The following is a 17,068-nucleotide window of genomic DNA, read 5'->3' on the forward strand; positions in this document are numbered from 1 at the left end:
TCCAGTGAGCACTCAGGGCTGATTTCCTTCAGAATGGATAGGTTTGATCTTCTTGCAGTCCATGGGACTCTCAAGAGTCTCCTCCAGCACCATAACTCAAAAGCATCAATTCTTCGGCACCCCTGAATTACACCCCTGGATTCTGCACATGTGCAGAAACCCAAATTACTCCCAGCCGTGGTTAGAAATGATGCTACTTTACCAGCTCTCTACTCGATTGGCTGAGAGCAGTGCCCAGGAGAAGGAAATCTTGCATCTTTCCCCCCACAGCCTGCATGAGTTTTCCTCCACTTGCTAATTTCACATTTCTGAACAGGCATATCTGACCTTCCTGGGAACCCGGGTGCGGCGAAAACCTCCACACTTTGGATTGTGGAGCATGAATTATTGTGACACTGTTTAACGTGTAATCCAAACCGTGCTGGGCAGTGCCCAGTATGGAAATCCTGCCTTTGGGTAAACATCAGAGCTGCTTAAAAAACGTTCTTCCTTTGAAAATCACCTGGTCTGCCCTAATGCTGGGGAAGAAACACGCACACCTCATAGGAACATAGGAAGCTGCCTGACACTGAGCCAGACCAATGGTCCATCTGGTGCAGTAATGTCTACTCTGACTGGCAGCATCTGTCCAAGGTTTCAGGCAGGGTTTCCTCCCAGCCCTACCTGGAGATGTCATGAATTGAAGCTGGGACCTTGTGCCTGCAAAGCAGATGGTCCTTCTCCTAAATGTGAAGTAAGATGCTAGTCCTCATGACCCCAAATAAAGAACCGGTTTAAATAGAAACAGAGGAAGCTGCATTATACTGCATCAGATCAATGGTCCATCTAGTACTGTCTGCACTGACTGGCAGTAGCTCTCCAGGGTTTCAGGCTGGGGTCTACCTGAAGATACCAGGAATTGAACCTGCACAAAAAGAAAATGCTCTATTATTTTGCTACATCCCTTCCTATACTTCCTCATGCAATGTGGGGATGGTGGCACTTCTGAGGCAAACAGGCTATTTGCCGATCTTGGGGGACTGAGGAGATGCTTGGACCTTGCTGCCCTCTGGAGAGAGCAACAGCCATGGCCACCTCATCTTCTGCTTGGTAGGTGTGTCAACAGGCTGTTTTGTGGGTTGTTGGAAGCTGGCCACTCTGCTCACAGCCATGTTCACATCCCTTTTGGTAGGACCCTGAGTTCATAGCGTGGGTTGCCAGAGCCCGGGACAAGCAAGTTGCCAATGCCACCAGAGTTCTCCTTCCACTGGAACCAAGCAAGTCCACACTGCACCATCTGCCCAACCTCACGGGGGGAGCTCAGCCGCCTGATGAGGCCCTTAATGGGCGAATCCTCCCGATGCCTGCAGAGAGGAGCACTGGGCTGGGTTGCACTGGGGTCGCCCCTTGACCACCTCCCTCCATCTGTGCCTGTTCGCCATGGGCCTGGGCTGTTTTGCCACCTTCACTGGAGTGGGGATCCCTGCAGAAGCCAGCACCTGTGGTTGCACCCCTTCAGAATTTTGCCCCTGCGGCCACGGGCCCCCCTTACCATGCTACGCCACTGCCTGAATTGCCAACATTCAAATCTGGAGAAAGTTTAAGGCAGACGTTGCCAACCTGGTGCCCTCCAAGGGGTGTGGGCTACACACAGCTATGCCGAACGGGACACCCAGTCACCGAAGGTTTCTCTGAGGGCTCAGGTTCTACAAAACATTCAATGACAGCCTTTGTTGCAAATCTTCCTCCTAAACAGGCAGGGCAGCTCTAAATCTTTAACGGGCACAGCACTCTGTCCCTGGGATAGCACCTTTTCTTTTTTTAAAAGTTTACCCTCAACAGATTCATACTTTGGGGTCATTCCAAGACTTTGGGTATTTCAGAGAGGGCATGAAGAATCACTGTTTCCCCTGAAGGTTTTTTGGCAGACACGGTACCAAGACTTAATGAAAAGCACTTTAGTGCCTTGGAGGGGCGGGGTGAGTTGGAAGAGTTGTGGTCTGAGGTCTTCCACAAGAGAGGGCTGGATGCTTTTGTGAATTCTCTGTCCGTGCTGTTCCCAGCATACGTACCCACATCAAACTATAATATGTAAAATAAAAAAAAAGCTTTCTCACAGGTTTCCTGCGAGGCTGAGAAGGCTGGCAAATTCATTTTACAAGGTTGTTTCAGGTTTTTTTAATGGACAGAATCCTAATGAATGCAACATCATCGTTCCCACGCACATCCAATTTCACCCATATCATTCAAAATTCCGTGGGGTGATTTCTTGTTCTGCACTCAGCCAGGTGAATTCTATAACGGATGCATCATATAAATTGCATTTGATTAATTGATAAATAGATTGATTAACCCTGCATAAATGTACATGTCCATGAAAACAATAGACTATTTGTTTTTAGATACGTTCCCATGTCATAGCAGAGGCATTTCCTCCTCTGTATAAAAGAAAAGAGGTGTGTTTCTTCTGTGGTGGTATCATAAGCAAACACCCCAATATTTAGGAGATTCTTAGGAAACAGACTTACTCTGAGTCAAAGCACTGATCTATCTAGCTCTGAATCATCTAAACTGACTGGCAGAGGTTTTCCAGGGTTTCAGAAAAGGCTCTCTACCAGCCATGCCTGGAGACTCCAAGGAATGAATCTGACCATCTGCTTGCAAGGTTTGTCCTCTGCTGTTAGGCCATTGTCCTGCATCTAAAAATAAAGAACTCCAATCTTCATGGTTCTGAATGAAAGGCTGAGTTATTCAGGTATAAACAAAACAAAACAAAACCCTGCCTTATATTGAGTCTTCTTAAAAAATGCACTCCTTTTTTTGTTGTTGCTCTTTTTTGTTCATTTGCAATTTAACCTTGAATGATTCCAGAGGTCTTTTGGGTCGTACTGAAAGATGTACCCTTTCTACTAAAATATCTTTCTCTCTTCCCCCACAGCCCCTGCCCCCAAGTTTTCACTACTGAAATCAGAACTTGCGCTCCACATTGCCAGTAAAGACAGAGATAGAAACAGCAGCAGCAGCAGCAGAAGCAAAATCAGACAGAAAGAAACCGGAAAGAACGACCTGGAAGCAATAGATAAGGCAGCCGGCTTAACGGGGGGAGGGGGGAACGACTGGCCTGGACACGGCTGCTGTGACTTCTTAAGCATGACAACTTGATCTGCAGAAATCTTTTGAACATCGCCACCCGCTAAAGTCTGCATAACAGGCTAGAGGAGTTGTATCTGAAGCTGGCAACTGCAGATGGGATCTGAGTAACTCAAAAGTCTTGAGTTTGGTATTAATCCTGGGAGGCAATGTTGCAGGATCGGCTCAGTCACATATTGACCCTAGAAGGCATGGTCAAGATTTCTCAATGGCGCCCTGCAGGGGAACAGCAACTTCATGAAGGGAGTTGGGTCAGCTCATCCATGAGGCAGGGTGAAATAGCCACCTTGGACAGAGGAAGACCCCAAGGTGGTTTCCCCCCCCCCCCGGGTGCCCCACCACCTCTTCCGCTAGCCAAAAGGCACTGGGATCTGCTGATGGATCAGGCCAATGGACCATCTAGCCAACCAGATGGTCAGTCAAAGTCAGTCATCAGCTACTAGCCACAATGGCTATCTTTCTCAATGGCTTCTGAATACCAGAAACGAAGAATCGCAAGCAAAGAGATGATTATCGTGCTCAGGAATCCTGCTGCCAGACTTCCCTGGTTGGCTACTGTGAAAACAGGATGCTGGACTAGTTGGACCTTGGGCCTGATCCAGCGGCCAGGGGTTTCTTGAGTTCGGTGCCACCAAGAGCAACACCCTGTGCAGTTGGGCCAGCCAGCCAGCCTCACATTCCTGACTGTGAATTCAAGGGAAGAGATGGCCAGCAGGTGGCAGATTCATCCCAAGAAACAGTGCAGCCTTTGTTTTTTTGCCAAATGCTTTAGCATTTAAATTATTTATTTATTATGTTTCTATACTGCCCCTCACCTGAGGATCGCAGGGGGATTTACAATATAAAAAACACAAAAATGCGTAACATGGTAACAAACGAAAACGATATCCCCCCTGCCCCTGCCCCAAACAGTTTAAAGGTCCATAGGTTGTTTATTAGCCAAAGGCTAATAAGAAGAGAGATGTTTTCCCCTGGAACCTAAAGATATGTTACAAAGGTGCCAGGTCCCTGGGGAGATCAGTCCACAATTGGGGAGCCACCACAAAAAAGGCCTGTTCTCGTGTTGCCACTCTCGTGTTGCCACCCTCCAAGCCTCTCGCAGAGGGGGCACAGGAAGAAAGGTCTCAGATGATGGTTGCAGAATCTGGGTTGGTTCATATAGGGAGAGGCGGTCCTTGAGGTCTTGCAGTCCTGAGCTCTCTTGGGGTGGAAGGCAAAAGCTAAGAAGAGAGGTTCGGTGTGATCTTGAGGCCATTGGAATCCTGCTACCAGAAGGATTCTGGCCCTCAGCACTGCATGGATACGTTTGTAAATCAAGAAAAATACCAAAGAAATAGAAACAAAGATGGCAAAAATCTTCCCCACCCCCCAAAAAACCAAAGCAGCTTAGGCGAGGCCAGGATGCTCAGAACCCAAACAATTCATTCTGCGTGTGCCCAAGCAGAGGAGGACTTTTCTTTGTTTAACAGCTCCTTCTCGATGCTGCATGAAACGCCACTTCTGAAACTGCCGAAGGCTTTATGAACCTTGTCTTATTATGGTATGCAGATCTGCTGCAATTCAAAGAGCAAATAATTGCAATCTCTACTAGGTATTTATTCGCCCTGTGGGAACACCTTGGCGTTCTGACCCTCACAATGGGTTTGCTCCTTTTTTTAAAAAAAGCATGATTATCACTGCTGACGAATTGGTGTGAGCCCTGGATGCTGCTTCCTCTTGCCAAAGATGCCAGAGCATTATGCAAAGTTTCTCACGCAATGCATTCTTCCGCACTCCCTCCATTTGAAGAGGTGAATCATCCATCACTTTCTGGGGAGAGGACAGGAGGAAGTTTGTATGGAAGCCAGGTAAGTAGGCCGGATGAAGGAAAGCAGCTTGCTAGACATATAGGGCCCCTCTAGCCTGGTGTTTTCTCACAGGCAGATTCTGCAACATGCTCTTAACAACAGTAAGAGCGCATTAGTGATGGATTTATTCTGCTTCAGGTTGTTTTGCTTCCCTGATGTTACTGCTTTATTGCTGTCCAGAGAGGTTATAGCACAAACGAAAAGCAGGGCAAAAAACAAACAAACCCGAAAAGTTGCAGTATAAAAAATTATGGGATTTCAGTGAGTTACAGGATATGCACTTATTGGAACTGAACAGTGTGACGGCACCCAAACTTTCACAAGCACAATCAGGTGTTAATGCTCCAATAGTATCACAAGCACAAATCACCATGAATGTGCAATTTAGAAGGATGTGTGGAAAAGTCTCATGCACACACTTGGAAACTTCAGGTGGTACAAAATCAGCAGTGGGGCCGACCCTACCGCTAGGCAGAGTGAGGTAGCAGATGCTGGAGTGATGGCAAGGTGCTGGAGGTCAGAGCTGAATATGCCATAGAGCCTATCCTGAATTTCCTAAGCTAGCCTAATATCATCAAGGGCAGTGGAGGGCAGTGTCCAATTGCCAGTATTAACATCAGATTCAACTTCCAGTCTCATCCGTGGAATGGAGCTTCCATGTTTTATTTTGCTGCAAACAGCAAATGTCTTAAGTTGGCCATGTGCAGCAGCTAAATTTATTATTGATTGATTGAATGATTGATTGATTGATTGATTGATTGATTGATTGCCTCAGCCACCCTGGGCAGCTTCCAACAAATATAAAAGCATAATAAAACATCAGACATTAAAAACTTCCCTACACGGCCTTCAGTAATGCGTCTTGCTTCTGTATATTCACCTCTGCGCATTTAAAGACTATCTATTTCCAGAAAGGAGATGTATATAACTTTCTTTCTTTCTTTCTTTCTTTCTTTCTTTCTTTCTTTCTTTCTTTCTTTCTTTCTTAAAATGAAAATTGCTACCTGTCATGGAATCAAAGTAAATGCCTTGCTCCTGTAGAAACATGTGGGGGGAAAGGATGTGTTTTGAAACAAACTGAGATACGTTGACGTAAAATTCTTGATTTCCCTTGATCTGCTAACAGACAGTCATTGAATGGTTAAGGTGGCAAATCCCTAATGTGCCATAGCATTAACCATGATCGGGGGCGGGGGGGGGAGAGCATATTACTCTAGAAAACTAAAAGAAAGAAAGAACAGATTTTTCTGTCCCCTGCATAAACCTGGAGATGGTGTGAGAAAATGGTAGTTTCATAGCAACATAAGGAACAAGATTTCTTAAGACTTACAAAGACTCTGGGCGGTAAAAATGATTGCTCATTTGTTGCTGTTGTTATAACGGGTGCCAGTCATCCAGTTAAATACGGTAAATCTTCTTTGATTGATCATATGTGTTGGTTGTTGGAGGAGCTGGACATGGAGAGAGGGGTTAATTTCTTTCATGGGCACAAATCATCCCATGTATGAGACAAGCCAACAGGTATAAGGTCAGCCAAGCATGTTGCTATGGCAACGGCCTATATAAATGATTAAGGCATGTCGGCTTATTAGTCAGTCCGCGAGTCTGTCTGTGAGTCGGAGTCTGTGTTATGTCTTGAATTGCTAGAAGCAACAGATATACTTTCTGCTTGCATATATCCGTATCTGTATCTGCAAAGCCTACAAGCTGTATGTGTATATCAACATCTGGAATGGTATTACTGAAGCCTGATCTTCTGCAGCAGTAAACTTTTTTGGACCTTATTTTGGTGCCTCTGTGTGGTGACTGGAACTTCCACTTACATGGGTATCACACTTCAGGTTCCCAACATCGAGATGATTAAGGGGCCAGTTAATTGCATCTGCATAAATTTGGTTATAGAGACAGAATAAGAGCATAGGAAACTGCCTTGCACCAAATCAGATCAGTGGTCCATCAAGTTCATAGACTGGAGCTTTGACATAATCCACGTCTACTCATAAGTAAGCCAGATGTAGTTTGAAGGGACTTGCTCCCAGGTAGGGGACTATGGGATTACAGCCTTAATTAACTAAGCACTACAGTATTCCTCCTCCTCCTCCTCCTCCTCCTCTTCCTAAGGCACCATCGCTGTACAGAGAGTAACATCATCAAAAAAAGAGAGGTTTGCATATTATTTTTTAAACCAGCTGGCCCGATAAGTGGCTTCATTTTCATGAGGGAGAGAAATCCCATTCCAACAGGAGACATTAATTCTCAGCTGTCTGCACCTCTCCTTCCACTGAGGGAGTGGCCAGAAATTGAATTTTCACCAAAGCTACAAATTGACTTTGGCTGTTTCATTCCTAAGTCGGAGGGAGGGAAGATTCCAAAATTTAGTGCTGGTGTGGAAAGAAAACAGAAGCCTTCTTCTCCCTCCCCCCCCAAAAACACATTCTGTGCGCCTCACACAAAGACTTTCTCTTACGCAGACACATCTCAGAGCGTTACCAGTTTTAAGTTCAACATAATGTTTTCAACCCTCCGCAGAGCAAAGGGAATATTTAACTGATAAACAGCATATATTGAGCAGAAGGGATGAGGGGCACCTGATGATGTGGGACAACGTTGCAGAGCCACCCTAGGGAGGGGGCAACCAAAGTCAGGGCTCTGTAAGGACTCTGATGGAGCCAATCTGGATCTTCTGTGGAGCCTGTTTCCCCATCCCTCCGAGAACAACATAGAAGCGATCACTTCCCTTTCTGAGGGCAAAAGAGAAGTCAAGCTGGAAAACTATGAAAGGTCCTCCAGCCTGGGAGTGAAGAAGCCCCTTCCCAAAGGGAGGTTGTCACCTGATGCAGAGGGCTGCTGCTCAGCAGCCATTTCTGATGCAGTGGTACCTCGAGTCAGCTGTAGGAACGGAAAGAGGAGGGGCCCTGGCTGCGATGGGGTTAAATAGCCATGGCTCCGCCCCCGGCACCAGCCGATTGGCTGGCGCGGGGGTATGGGTTGGATCGGGATTTCTCATGTATCGCGGGGTCAGGACCCAGCCCCCGCGCGTGCGGGGGAGGTGTCAGCTGCCCGCAACTCCACCTCCTCTTGATCGCGGAAGTGGCTATACAGTGGTACCTCGGGTTACGAACTTAATTCGTTCTGGAGGTCCGTTCTTAACCCCAAACTGTTCTTAACCTGAGGCGCACTTTTGCTAATTGGGCCTCCTGCTGCCGCCACCGCCGGGCAATTTCCGTTCTCATCCTGGGGCAAAGTTCGTAACCCGAGGTACTACTTCCGGGTTAGCGGAGTTTGTAACCTGAGGTGTTTGTAACCCGAGGTACCACCGTATTTCGAATCACTATGCATTTGCAATGAATTGCATGAATCGTCTGCTGAATTTGTGGGGTTTTGTGGTTTTTTTTGCCTTATACAGGTCGCTGTAACTCTCTGACAGTTTGACTTAACCCCCAAAGGTGCACTTTTCCAATGCCTCCCGAGACAGACGGATGTTTTCAATATGATGATAGTGAATGCTATGTTTGCTAATTCTTGATGCTGCTTTGAGCTCAACATTGTTGTTGGAAAGGTGGGTTACAATGGTCAAAATCAAATTAAAACAAATCAAAATGTGGTACCTGCGCAGCCCTGACCTTGTTGCTGCTTGATGTCAACACCACATTATCCAAATACGTGGCAGCAATGATAGTGTCAGGAGAGTGGTTTTGTGGCACTATTTCACCACGTTGTCTGCATCTGGATGAGGCCACAACTCAACGGCAAGGCACAGGGGGGTCTCAGGCTCAGTACTAGTCAACAGTACTAGGTTCGAAGGACAAATAGGCTGGCCTTGTATGAAGGATGAATTAATATTTCTGGCCTGGACAATGTTTGTTTTTAATCCATACAGTGGTGCCTCGCAAGACGAATGCCTCGCAAGACGAAAAACACGCAAGTCGAAAGAGTTTTCTGTTTTTTGAGTCGTTCCGCAAGACAAATTTCCCTATGGGCTTGCTTCGCAAGACGAAACGTCTTGTGAGTTCTTGCGAGTTTGTTTCCTTTTTCTTAAAGCCGCTAATAGCCGCTAAGCCGCTAATAGCCGCGCTTCGCAAGACGAAAAAACCGCAAGACGAAGAGACTCGCGGAACAGATTAATTTCGTCTTGCGAGGCACCACTGTAATTCTGTTTCATTTCCACATTTATTTCACATTTAAAAATTCTTCTAATAAGAGAATATCAGTGTGCAGGTAAGTGCACATTTTCTCTCTAAATATGTATCTGGAGGTGTGTTTTCTCTCTGCACACAAAACTGGGAAGTAAAAATCCAGAAAAGTTTGAAGGCAGAGCAGCAGATCATCATCATCATCATCTTGCAGTCGCCAAAGGGGATGCCTGAAAAGCTAATGGGTGGGGTTAGACTTGCTCTGCCCCCCTGTAAATGGAGCACCAAGGGACAGCTTGCTCTAGGCCTGCTACAGAGCCCTGCCTGGGAGCCGTATAAAGCCCCGTTCAATGTTGTATGTGCTCCCAGCACCTGTGTGAAACATGAAACAGTATTTGAGGTTCAGGAGATGACACAGTGCGCTGCACACAAACGCCTTGCCAGCATGAGTAAGCCAGGGCACGTTGCCATTTCAAGCTGCTTCCGGCCAGCGGCTGTTTTGTGTGATGTCAAGTGGACAACGAACCATTGGCTCCGAACGCACAATGTGAGAAGCAGCCTAGCCAACCCCAAGGTGTACCAGCCTGTCTCATCTCTCGCACCGTATTCTCTGCCAAACATCGGATAAACCCCTGATGCATTTGAGGGGAGCCAGTGTTCCTTTCAAGGGAGGGAAGAGCAAATTTTTAGTTCCTGTTCCATCCAAATTTAAAAATAAATAAATGAGCGTTGCAGAGAGGTTACAGGCCTGTGTTTGTGGGGCGGGGAGACGTTCTGTTTAGCATTCTACCTCAGGGCTTATCTTATCGCTGTGTTTACAGCATAGAAATGGATGACTGACCGTCAGCTGCCAGAAAAGAAGAAGAAGAAGAAGCATGGACTGCTTTGTGCCGCTGCAGATAACATGCCCTTTGCAAACTTCCTCCTTTCCAAAGTGCGCTAGAACAGTCCAAACTGAACTACAGCCATCATTTCAACACTATTGATGATATATACAGTATCTCATCCAGGATTCAAAGGTCTTCCTAAAGCAGGAATGGGGGGAAATTTGTCCATTTGGCATTTTAATACAAACCTAACCAGCAGTTTAATTCCAGAACCAAAATGGAGCTATTGGCCAGGGGTGCCAACTTGAATAAAATATTGTGCATATGATTTGGTGCATGATATTATTTGTCTCGAGTCTTCTTTTTGGCCTGATGGGAATTCACCCTTCTTGGGGTGTGGGGTTGTGGTGCCAGTTCTCCAAGGCATATATAATCTATTTTCATTCCACTTGAAATCATTTCCTATAAAATATACTGATGTTATTAAAAGCTGCTATGACAATTCCATATATAAATTCCATATATACTAAAGCAATTTCATATTTTAACAAAAGATTTCAAATCCAATAAAGATGCAGACAGGGAATAAAGGTGGTACACAAACAGGTGTGTATTTCTGAAAATAATGTACAGATTCTATATGGGAATTTAGCTTGTGAAAATGCACATATTCAGGGGGGAAGTATGTCAAAGTGCACGTGAATTTTAATGTGCAAGAGAAGAAAGTTGGCAAATTGGGGCAAACTGAGTTTAAGATTGGCAAAGGAGAAATAGAAGCAGACAAATTTATCCACCCCAAACCCTAAAGGGTGCCTGGGATGAGCTTTTGAGTTTTCTCTTTGAACAGGACCTCCCACGCACCATAACACACACAGATTTTGCATTTCCTCTGACTTTCTAAAGTGGCTTTTTGTGGGGGCACAAAGGAAAAAACCCATACACCATCTCTAAGAAAATGTCCCAGTTTGGGAGAGTAGCCTCACATGCACAAAAATTCCTTTTCATCCATCTCTGATCTGTTTGGGATATGAAATTTGGTGCTTGGTATTAGATAGATATTTTGAATTCTGGTGCTGGAGGAGACTCTTGAGAGTCCCACGGACTGCAAGAAGATCAAACCTATCCATTCTGAAGGAAATTAGCCCTGAGTGCTCACTGGAAGGACAGATTGTGAAGCTGAGGCTCCAATACTTTGGCCACCTCATGAAAAGAGAAGACTCCCTGGAAAAGACCCTGATGTTGGGAAAGATGGAGGGCACAAAGAGAAGGGACGACAGAGGACGAGATGGTTGGACAGTGTTCTCGAAGCTACCAGCATAAGTTTGACCAAACTGCGGGAGGCAGTGGAAGACAGGAGTGCCTGGCGTGTTCTGGTCCATGGGGTCACGAAGAGTCGGACACGACTAAACGACTAAACAACAACAACATTAGGCAGATAGATAGACAGACAGACAGATAGATGATAGATAGATAGATAGATAGATAGATAGATAGATGATAGATTTTATCTTTATTTTGGTCTTTTTATTATAGTTTTATCTCTGATTTTTATCCCAATTTATGTAATTGTTTATTTTATGTAAACTTCTTCTTTTTTTAACTAAGCAGTATACAAATCTTAATAAATTGAAATCATCAATGGACACACAAGAGTTAAAAGCACACATAGTGTAGGGTCAGTGTGTTAGTGTAGCAGTTACAGTGTCTGAAAAGGACCTGAGAGTCCAGGATTCAAATTCCTACTCAGCCATGAAGCTTGCTGGGTGACCTTGAGCCAGTCACTGTCCTCTCAGCCTAACGTACCTCACAGGGTTGTGAGAAAAAGCTCCTTGGAGAAAAGGGTATTATTAAATAAAGGCACCTTTCTGCATACATGTGCAGAAGCCGGAATATTAGCCTCTATATGAGATTTAACATTCAAATTGGTCATAACCCGGTAACGAAGCAATCTTTATAAAAACAATACTATTTTGTTAGTCAAACTGATGTCTTCCCATTCATCTTCAAATGCACTCAGACTTGTTAATGAAATACCACGAGGAGTTTGGCATTATTTACATTTGTCAGTTGTAAGACTCTCTCGAGCTGCGGTGAAAGCCATCACTTCAGTCAAGGGCACCAATGAACGGACCAAGACTGCAATCCCTATGCACACTTTCCTGTGAGTAACACCCACCGAACATGGCGGGGGGGGGGGCTGGTTTCTAAGGAAGCAGGCATAGGTTTGTGCTGCATGACTAGTCATTTATTTCATTACATTTGCATATCCTCTCTTGTATGGAACTCAGGGCCGGTTGCCCACCAATATCCCATCTAGAGACTGACCAGTTAAAGATTTGCTTCACTACAGAAAATGGTGCCGGTGCCAGACCTGAGTCGGGGGGGGGGGGACTTTGGTAATATGACACCTTGAGTGAGGACAAAATTGGGGGGGCCCTCCAATATTTCTTATTTTTACAGTAATTAATTCATTTTTGTACAGTTGCTTTTTTATGAATCTTCTCAATAAGTACTGTATAAATATAGATATTATTGTTATTGTTGTTGCTGTTGTTATTTTGTGCCCTCTCGGATTGGTGCCCTGTGTGGAGGAACCGCCTCAGCCACCCTAAATCCAGTGTTTAATAATAAAAATAATAATTAATAATTAATATTATTATTAATAAGAATAATAAATAATTTTATACCCCACCCATCTGACTGGGCTGCCCCAGCCACTCTGGGCAGCTCCCAATCAAATATTAAAAATACAATACAGAATTAAACATTAAAACTTCCCTAAACAGGGCTGTCTTCAGATGTCTTCTAAAAGTAGGATAGTTGCTTATTTCCTTGACATCTGATGGGAGGGCATTCCACAGGGCAGGTGCCACTACCGAGAAGGCCCTCTGCCTGGTTCCCTGTAACCTCACTTCTCACAGTGAGGGAACCGCCAGAAGGCCCTTGGAGCTGGACCTCAGTGTTCGGGCTGAACGATGGGGGTGGAGACGCTCCTTCAGGTATACAGGACCGAGGCTGTTTAGGGCTTTCAAGGTCAGCACCAACACTTTGAATTGTTCCCTGAGTGGACTCACAGCTTGGAGCTGCAACAACCTGAACCATTGCTTGGCATTGCTTCACCCCCTTGTGTTGCATCTACTGAAGAATGTTTCTACTGCCGCCAGTCACCCACCTCCCCTCCCCTCCCTGGGCATGTCTTCTCACTGGTGGCACTTTGGAATGGACCCCATCAATGGCTGTCAATCACCATTTTGCAACAACAAACATGGAATGCCCAGTGTCAACACTCCCAGGGCCTCTTTCAGATGCTGCTCCTACTCTAAGGAGACTCATAGCCATTCTTGGTCATGACTAATTTAAGCTCATTAATTTAGGTGGGTTTACTCTGAGCAGAACTTACAACCCCAAGGCTTATATTTCACTAATATGCACATTTTATGCACTTTTTTCACCCCTATATATTAATTTCTGTACACATTATGTAGCTGGAGAACTGCGCTGCAGAATTCAGAGAAGCACAGATTTTGAAAGACGGCTGTGTTTTGGTTCGGAAAGCGAGAATTTGGCAGGTTCACTTTTAAATGCGAACTGAATTGAATTTCTCCTCTAGACCACCTCCAGAAAGAAGGGGCGCTTATGCTCATCTCCTGCCCATGGGCTTTGCATTTCGGTCATCTGGTCAGCCACTGTCAAAAACAGGCTGCTGGTCTAGATAGGCCTTTGGTCTGCTCCAGCAGCCAGGCTGCCCTGATGTTCTAAAAACAAGACTTCACTGAAACGGCTGGGGCTGTTTCATCTGTCAGTCTTTCTCCACTTTAAAGCGGCATTTTTGATTTTAAAATGACTAACCGTGCTCTGACCCTTATAGGAAATGTTATATTTTCACATGCATGAACCCGAAAGGAATCGGTCGTCTTTGTCCGATGAGGCATGACATTCTTACAGGTGTTTCCTCCCAATTTCTAACATAGGGACCCCAGGGACTTCAGATTCTTGTAAAGAAACTGGAGGGGGGGGGGTTGCACACATGAGCACCAGCCACCTTTCTTTTTACATTCTTGAGAATTGTTACTGAGACAAGTCCTTCATTTGGTGTAAATAAATGAGGAGAACCACCAACTGGTTTTAGCAGAGAATTTAAAGTATCCTGGAAGCTACCTTAAAACAGACCCAGTCTCCAGCATCAGATTTTGTCCACTGCCTGGCAGGGTCTCAAGCAAGGTCCTGTCGCCTGGTCCTTTTTGACTGGAATCACCAAGGACTGAACCCAGGAGCTGATGCACTCAAAGGAGCAGCCACTTCTGAGCTGCAGTTCTTCACCCAAATCCCCTAGCTCACATCAGAATATGAGCGGACGGGCTCCTCATGACTCACCCGGCTAATTTCCACTTTGTGAACTGGCACTCACAAGGTTATCTGAGTGATGGGTTCAGTCAGAGGGCCACATTCCCTTCTGGGCAAGCTTCCAAGGGCCACATCCGACTGGTGGGTGGAGCCAGAGGCAAAAGTGGGTGGAGCGACCTATGTAAATTTTAGTCTTGTACTACAGACTCGTTTCGACACTATCCTCCATTCAGACAAGCAAAATGCTTTATCAGAGTTCAAGGATACTTTCCAGTCAGGCAAAAAGCACTCAGACCACACAGCAGGGCCTGTGGGATATGTTGCCTAGGGAAAGTGGGTGTGGCCAGGGGAGCATTCCAAGGGCCAGGCAGAGAGGTCCAGAGGGCCACATTTAGTTCCTGGGTCTGAAGTTCCCCTAATAAAAGGGTCGACTGGCCTTAAGAATCCTACAACAGTGCCTTCCTCCCATAAATAACAGCTCACTTTATTAGGCTTAAAATATGCGATGTTCTTTGTGTGGGGTGATTGTTGTTTTTAACGCTCAGATAAGAAATTTGTGCCGTTTGTGCCCAACATCTTTCACATTACAGTAACTTTGGAGGAACTGTATGTTGTGGTGAAGAACAGCACTGTGCAAAAGGGAGGGAATTTTTTTTTTTAAGTGCTTGTGGTTAGAGGATGTGACATCGTCACGCCGTTCAGCGGGAACCTGGTCTTTAAAAAAAAAGCTGAAAGGAACATCTTGACGGCCTGTTATCACATCAAGGTGCAAAGAGCAGCTAATAAGCCCAAGAGGGGTGGAAAGGACCCCCTCCTGCCCCAGAATATGCACTGGCAAAAATGTGAGTTCTGGACTCTTCTTTTTTTAAAATAATAATAATAACTAGAATGCAAAGATAGGCTCTGGGAGTAAGCCCTACTGAATTCAATAGGATGCATTGCTGAGTAGACATTGTTAGGATTGCACTGTTGAACAGTACTGTAGCAAAACTATAGAGGAAGAACTGCTAATTTTAATTATCCTTTTGGATTTTCCAAAGTGCTTCTCAGTTTTTATTGTATTGGTACCGCTCTGAGGTAGGTCTTTATTCTTATTCACATTTTGCAGCTGGGGGGGGGGTGACTGAAGCTGAGAGTTTGTGACTTAAGCAGAGATGGCCCTGGAGCTATTCCAGATTAAATCATTCACAGCATAAAAAGAAGAAGGTGTCAGGCTGAAGTCTTTTCCTCTTGCCCTCTGGCATATTTGGAACAAGCAGTGCTTACCGGGTGATAAATGGTGAGCACTTTGCATATGCTCAGATGAACACTGTTCTCTAGAACTACCTTGCAACGTTTTGTCATTGAATCCTGGCCGGCAACCAACAGAATAGAATTAACTCTTCTTACTCTTTTAACTCTCACCTTGGTACCGTTCAGCTTTGCTTCAAGTGTGCCTGCTAAGAATCCACAGATCTGAGACTGACAGATCTGTGGCAATGCCTTCAGAGAAGACGTTTGGCTTTTGTGTACTGGAAAGGCAAATTATCTGAACCATCACTTGTTTTCTGGCACACATACAAATTCACAGTGCGATTTAAAGCACAATCCTGCATAGGTTTACTTAGAAGCCAGTCCTGCTAAGTTGTTTTTGTTGTTGTTTGGTCGTTTAGTCATGTCCGACTCTTCGTGACCCCCATGGACCAGAGCACGCCAGGCACTCCTGTCTTCCACTGCCTCCCGCAGTTTGGTCAACCTCATGTTAGTAGCTTTGAGAACACTGTCCAACCATCTCGTCCTCTGTCGTCCCCTTCTCCTTGTGCCCTCAGTCTTTCCCAACATCAGGGTCTTTTCCAGGGAGTCTTCTCTTCTCATGAGGTGGCCAAAGTATTGGAGTCTCAGCTTCAGGATCTGTCCTTCCAGTGAGCACTCAGGGCTGATTTCCTTAAGAATGGATAGGTTTGATCTTCTTGCAGTCCATGGGACTCTCAACAGTCTCCTCCAGCACCATTAGGGCTTCATAATTGACTACTCTGAGAACAACATGCTGAACTAGAGGGGACTTTGGTCTGATCCAACAGGGCTCTTCTTAGATCATTATGTTCGTAACATTCTTTCATCCTCCATCTCTGTAAAACGGTGCTTTAACTTCACCACTATCCTTGGAAGCCTTAGGTAAGTTACAGTGGTACCTCAGGTTGCAGACGCTTCAGGTTACAGACTCCGCTAATCCAGAAATAGTACCTCGGGTTAAGAACTTTGCTTCAGGATGAGAACAGAAATTGTGCTCCGGTGGCGCGGCAGCAGCGGGAGGCCCCATTAGCTAAAGTGGTGCTTCAGGTTAAGAACAGTTTCAGGTTAAGAACGGACCTCCGGAACGAATTAAGTACTTAACCCGAGGTACCACTGTATTTATTCTTAGCCTCAGCTCCTCATATGAGAAATGGGAACCCTCTGTATGCTCCTAATGGAAAGCTTGCTCGGCTGCAGGCAGATAACACGATGTTATGACATTTCCTGGGATTCCACGTACCTTGGTTTTTAGAGAATAACAGTGCCGTCCTTTACTGAAGGGGTTGACAGGCTTCAGGCTTGCAAGACCTGCCGTATTTATGCAAATCTAATGTGCCATCGAATCTAATGTGCACCCTAATTTTCTTCAATGTAAACAATAACAACAAAAGCAAGACCTGAGTGCAACAGCAACACTCCCCAACTGTGAATCCCACCAACTGCTATTCAGAGACATGTTGCCTCTGACAGAGCAAGTGGAGTATAGACAGCAGGCTAGTAGCCAGAAGTAGCCTTC

At 45.4% G+C, this 17,068-nt stretch overlaps 1 protein-coding gene across 1 annotated transcript in view; it reads left to right on the plus strand.

Annotated features, from left to right (window-relative positions):
- Positions 1-15,091: 15,091 nt before the first annotated feature.
- The window catches only part of POU2AF1 (POU class 2 homeobox associating factor 1), a 32,932-nt gene continuing 30,955 nt past the window's right edge, over positions 15,092-17,068 (plus strand). The window contains exon 1 of the mRNA XM_083481199.1: positions 15,092-15,122. Within this exon, the coding sequence (XP_083337325.1) occupies positions 15,107-15,122 (16 nt within the window). The 5' untranslated portion in view covers positions 15,092-15,106. The remainder of the gene's footprint in view (positions 15,123-17,068) is intronic.

This window comes from Podarcis liolepis (genome assembly GCF_965112155.1).
Source record: "Podarcis liolepis genome assembly, chromosome: 16".
In the NCBI taxonomy this organism is placed as follows: domain Eukaryota; kingdom Metazoa; phylum Chordata; class Lepidosauria; order Squamata; family Lacertidae; genus Podarcis; species Podarcis liolepis.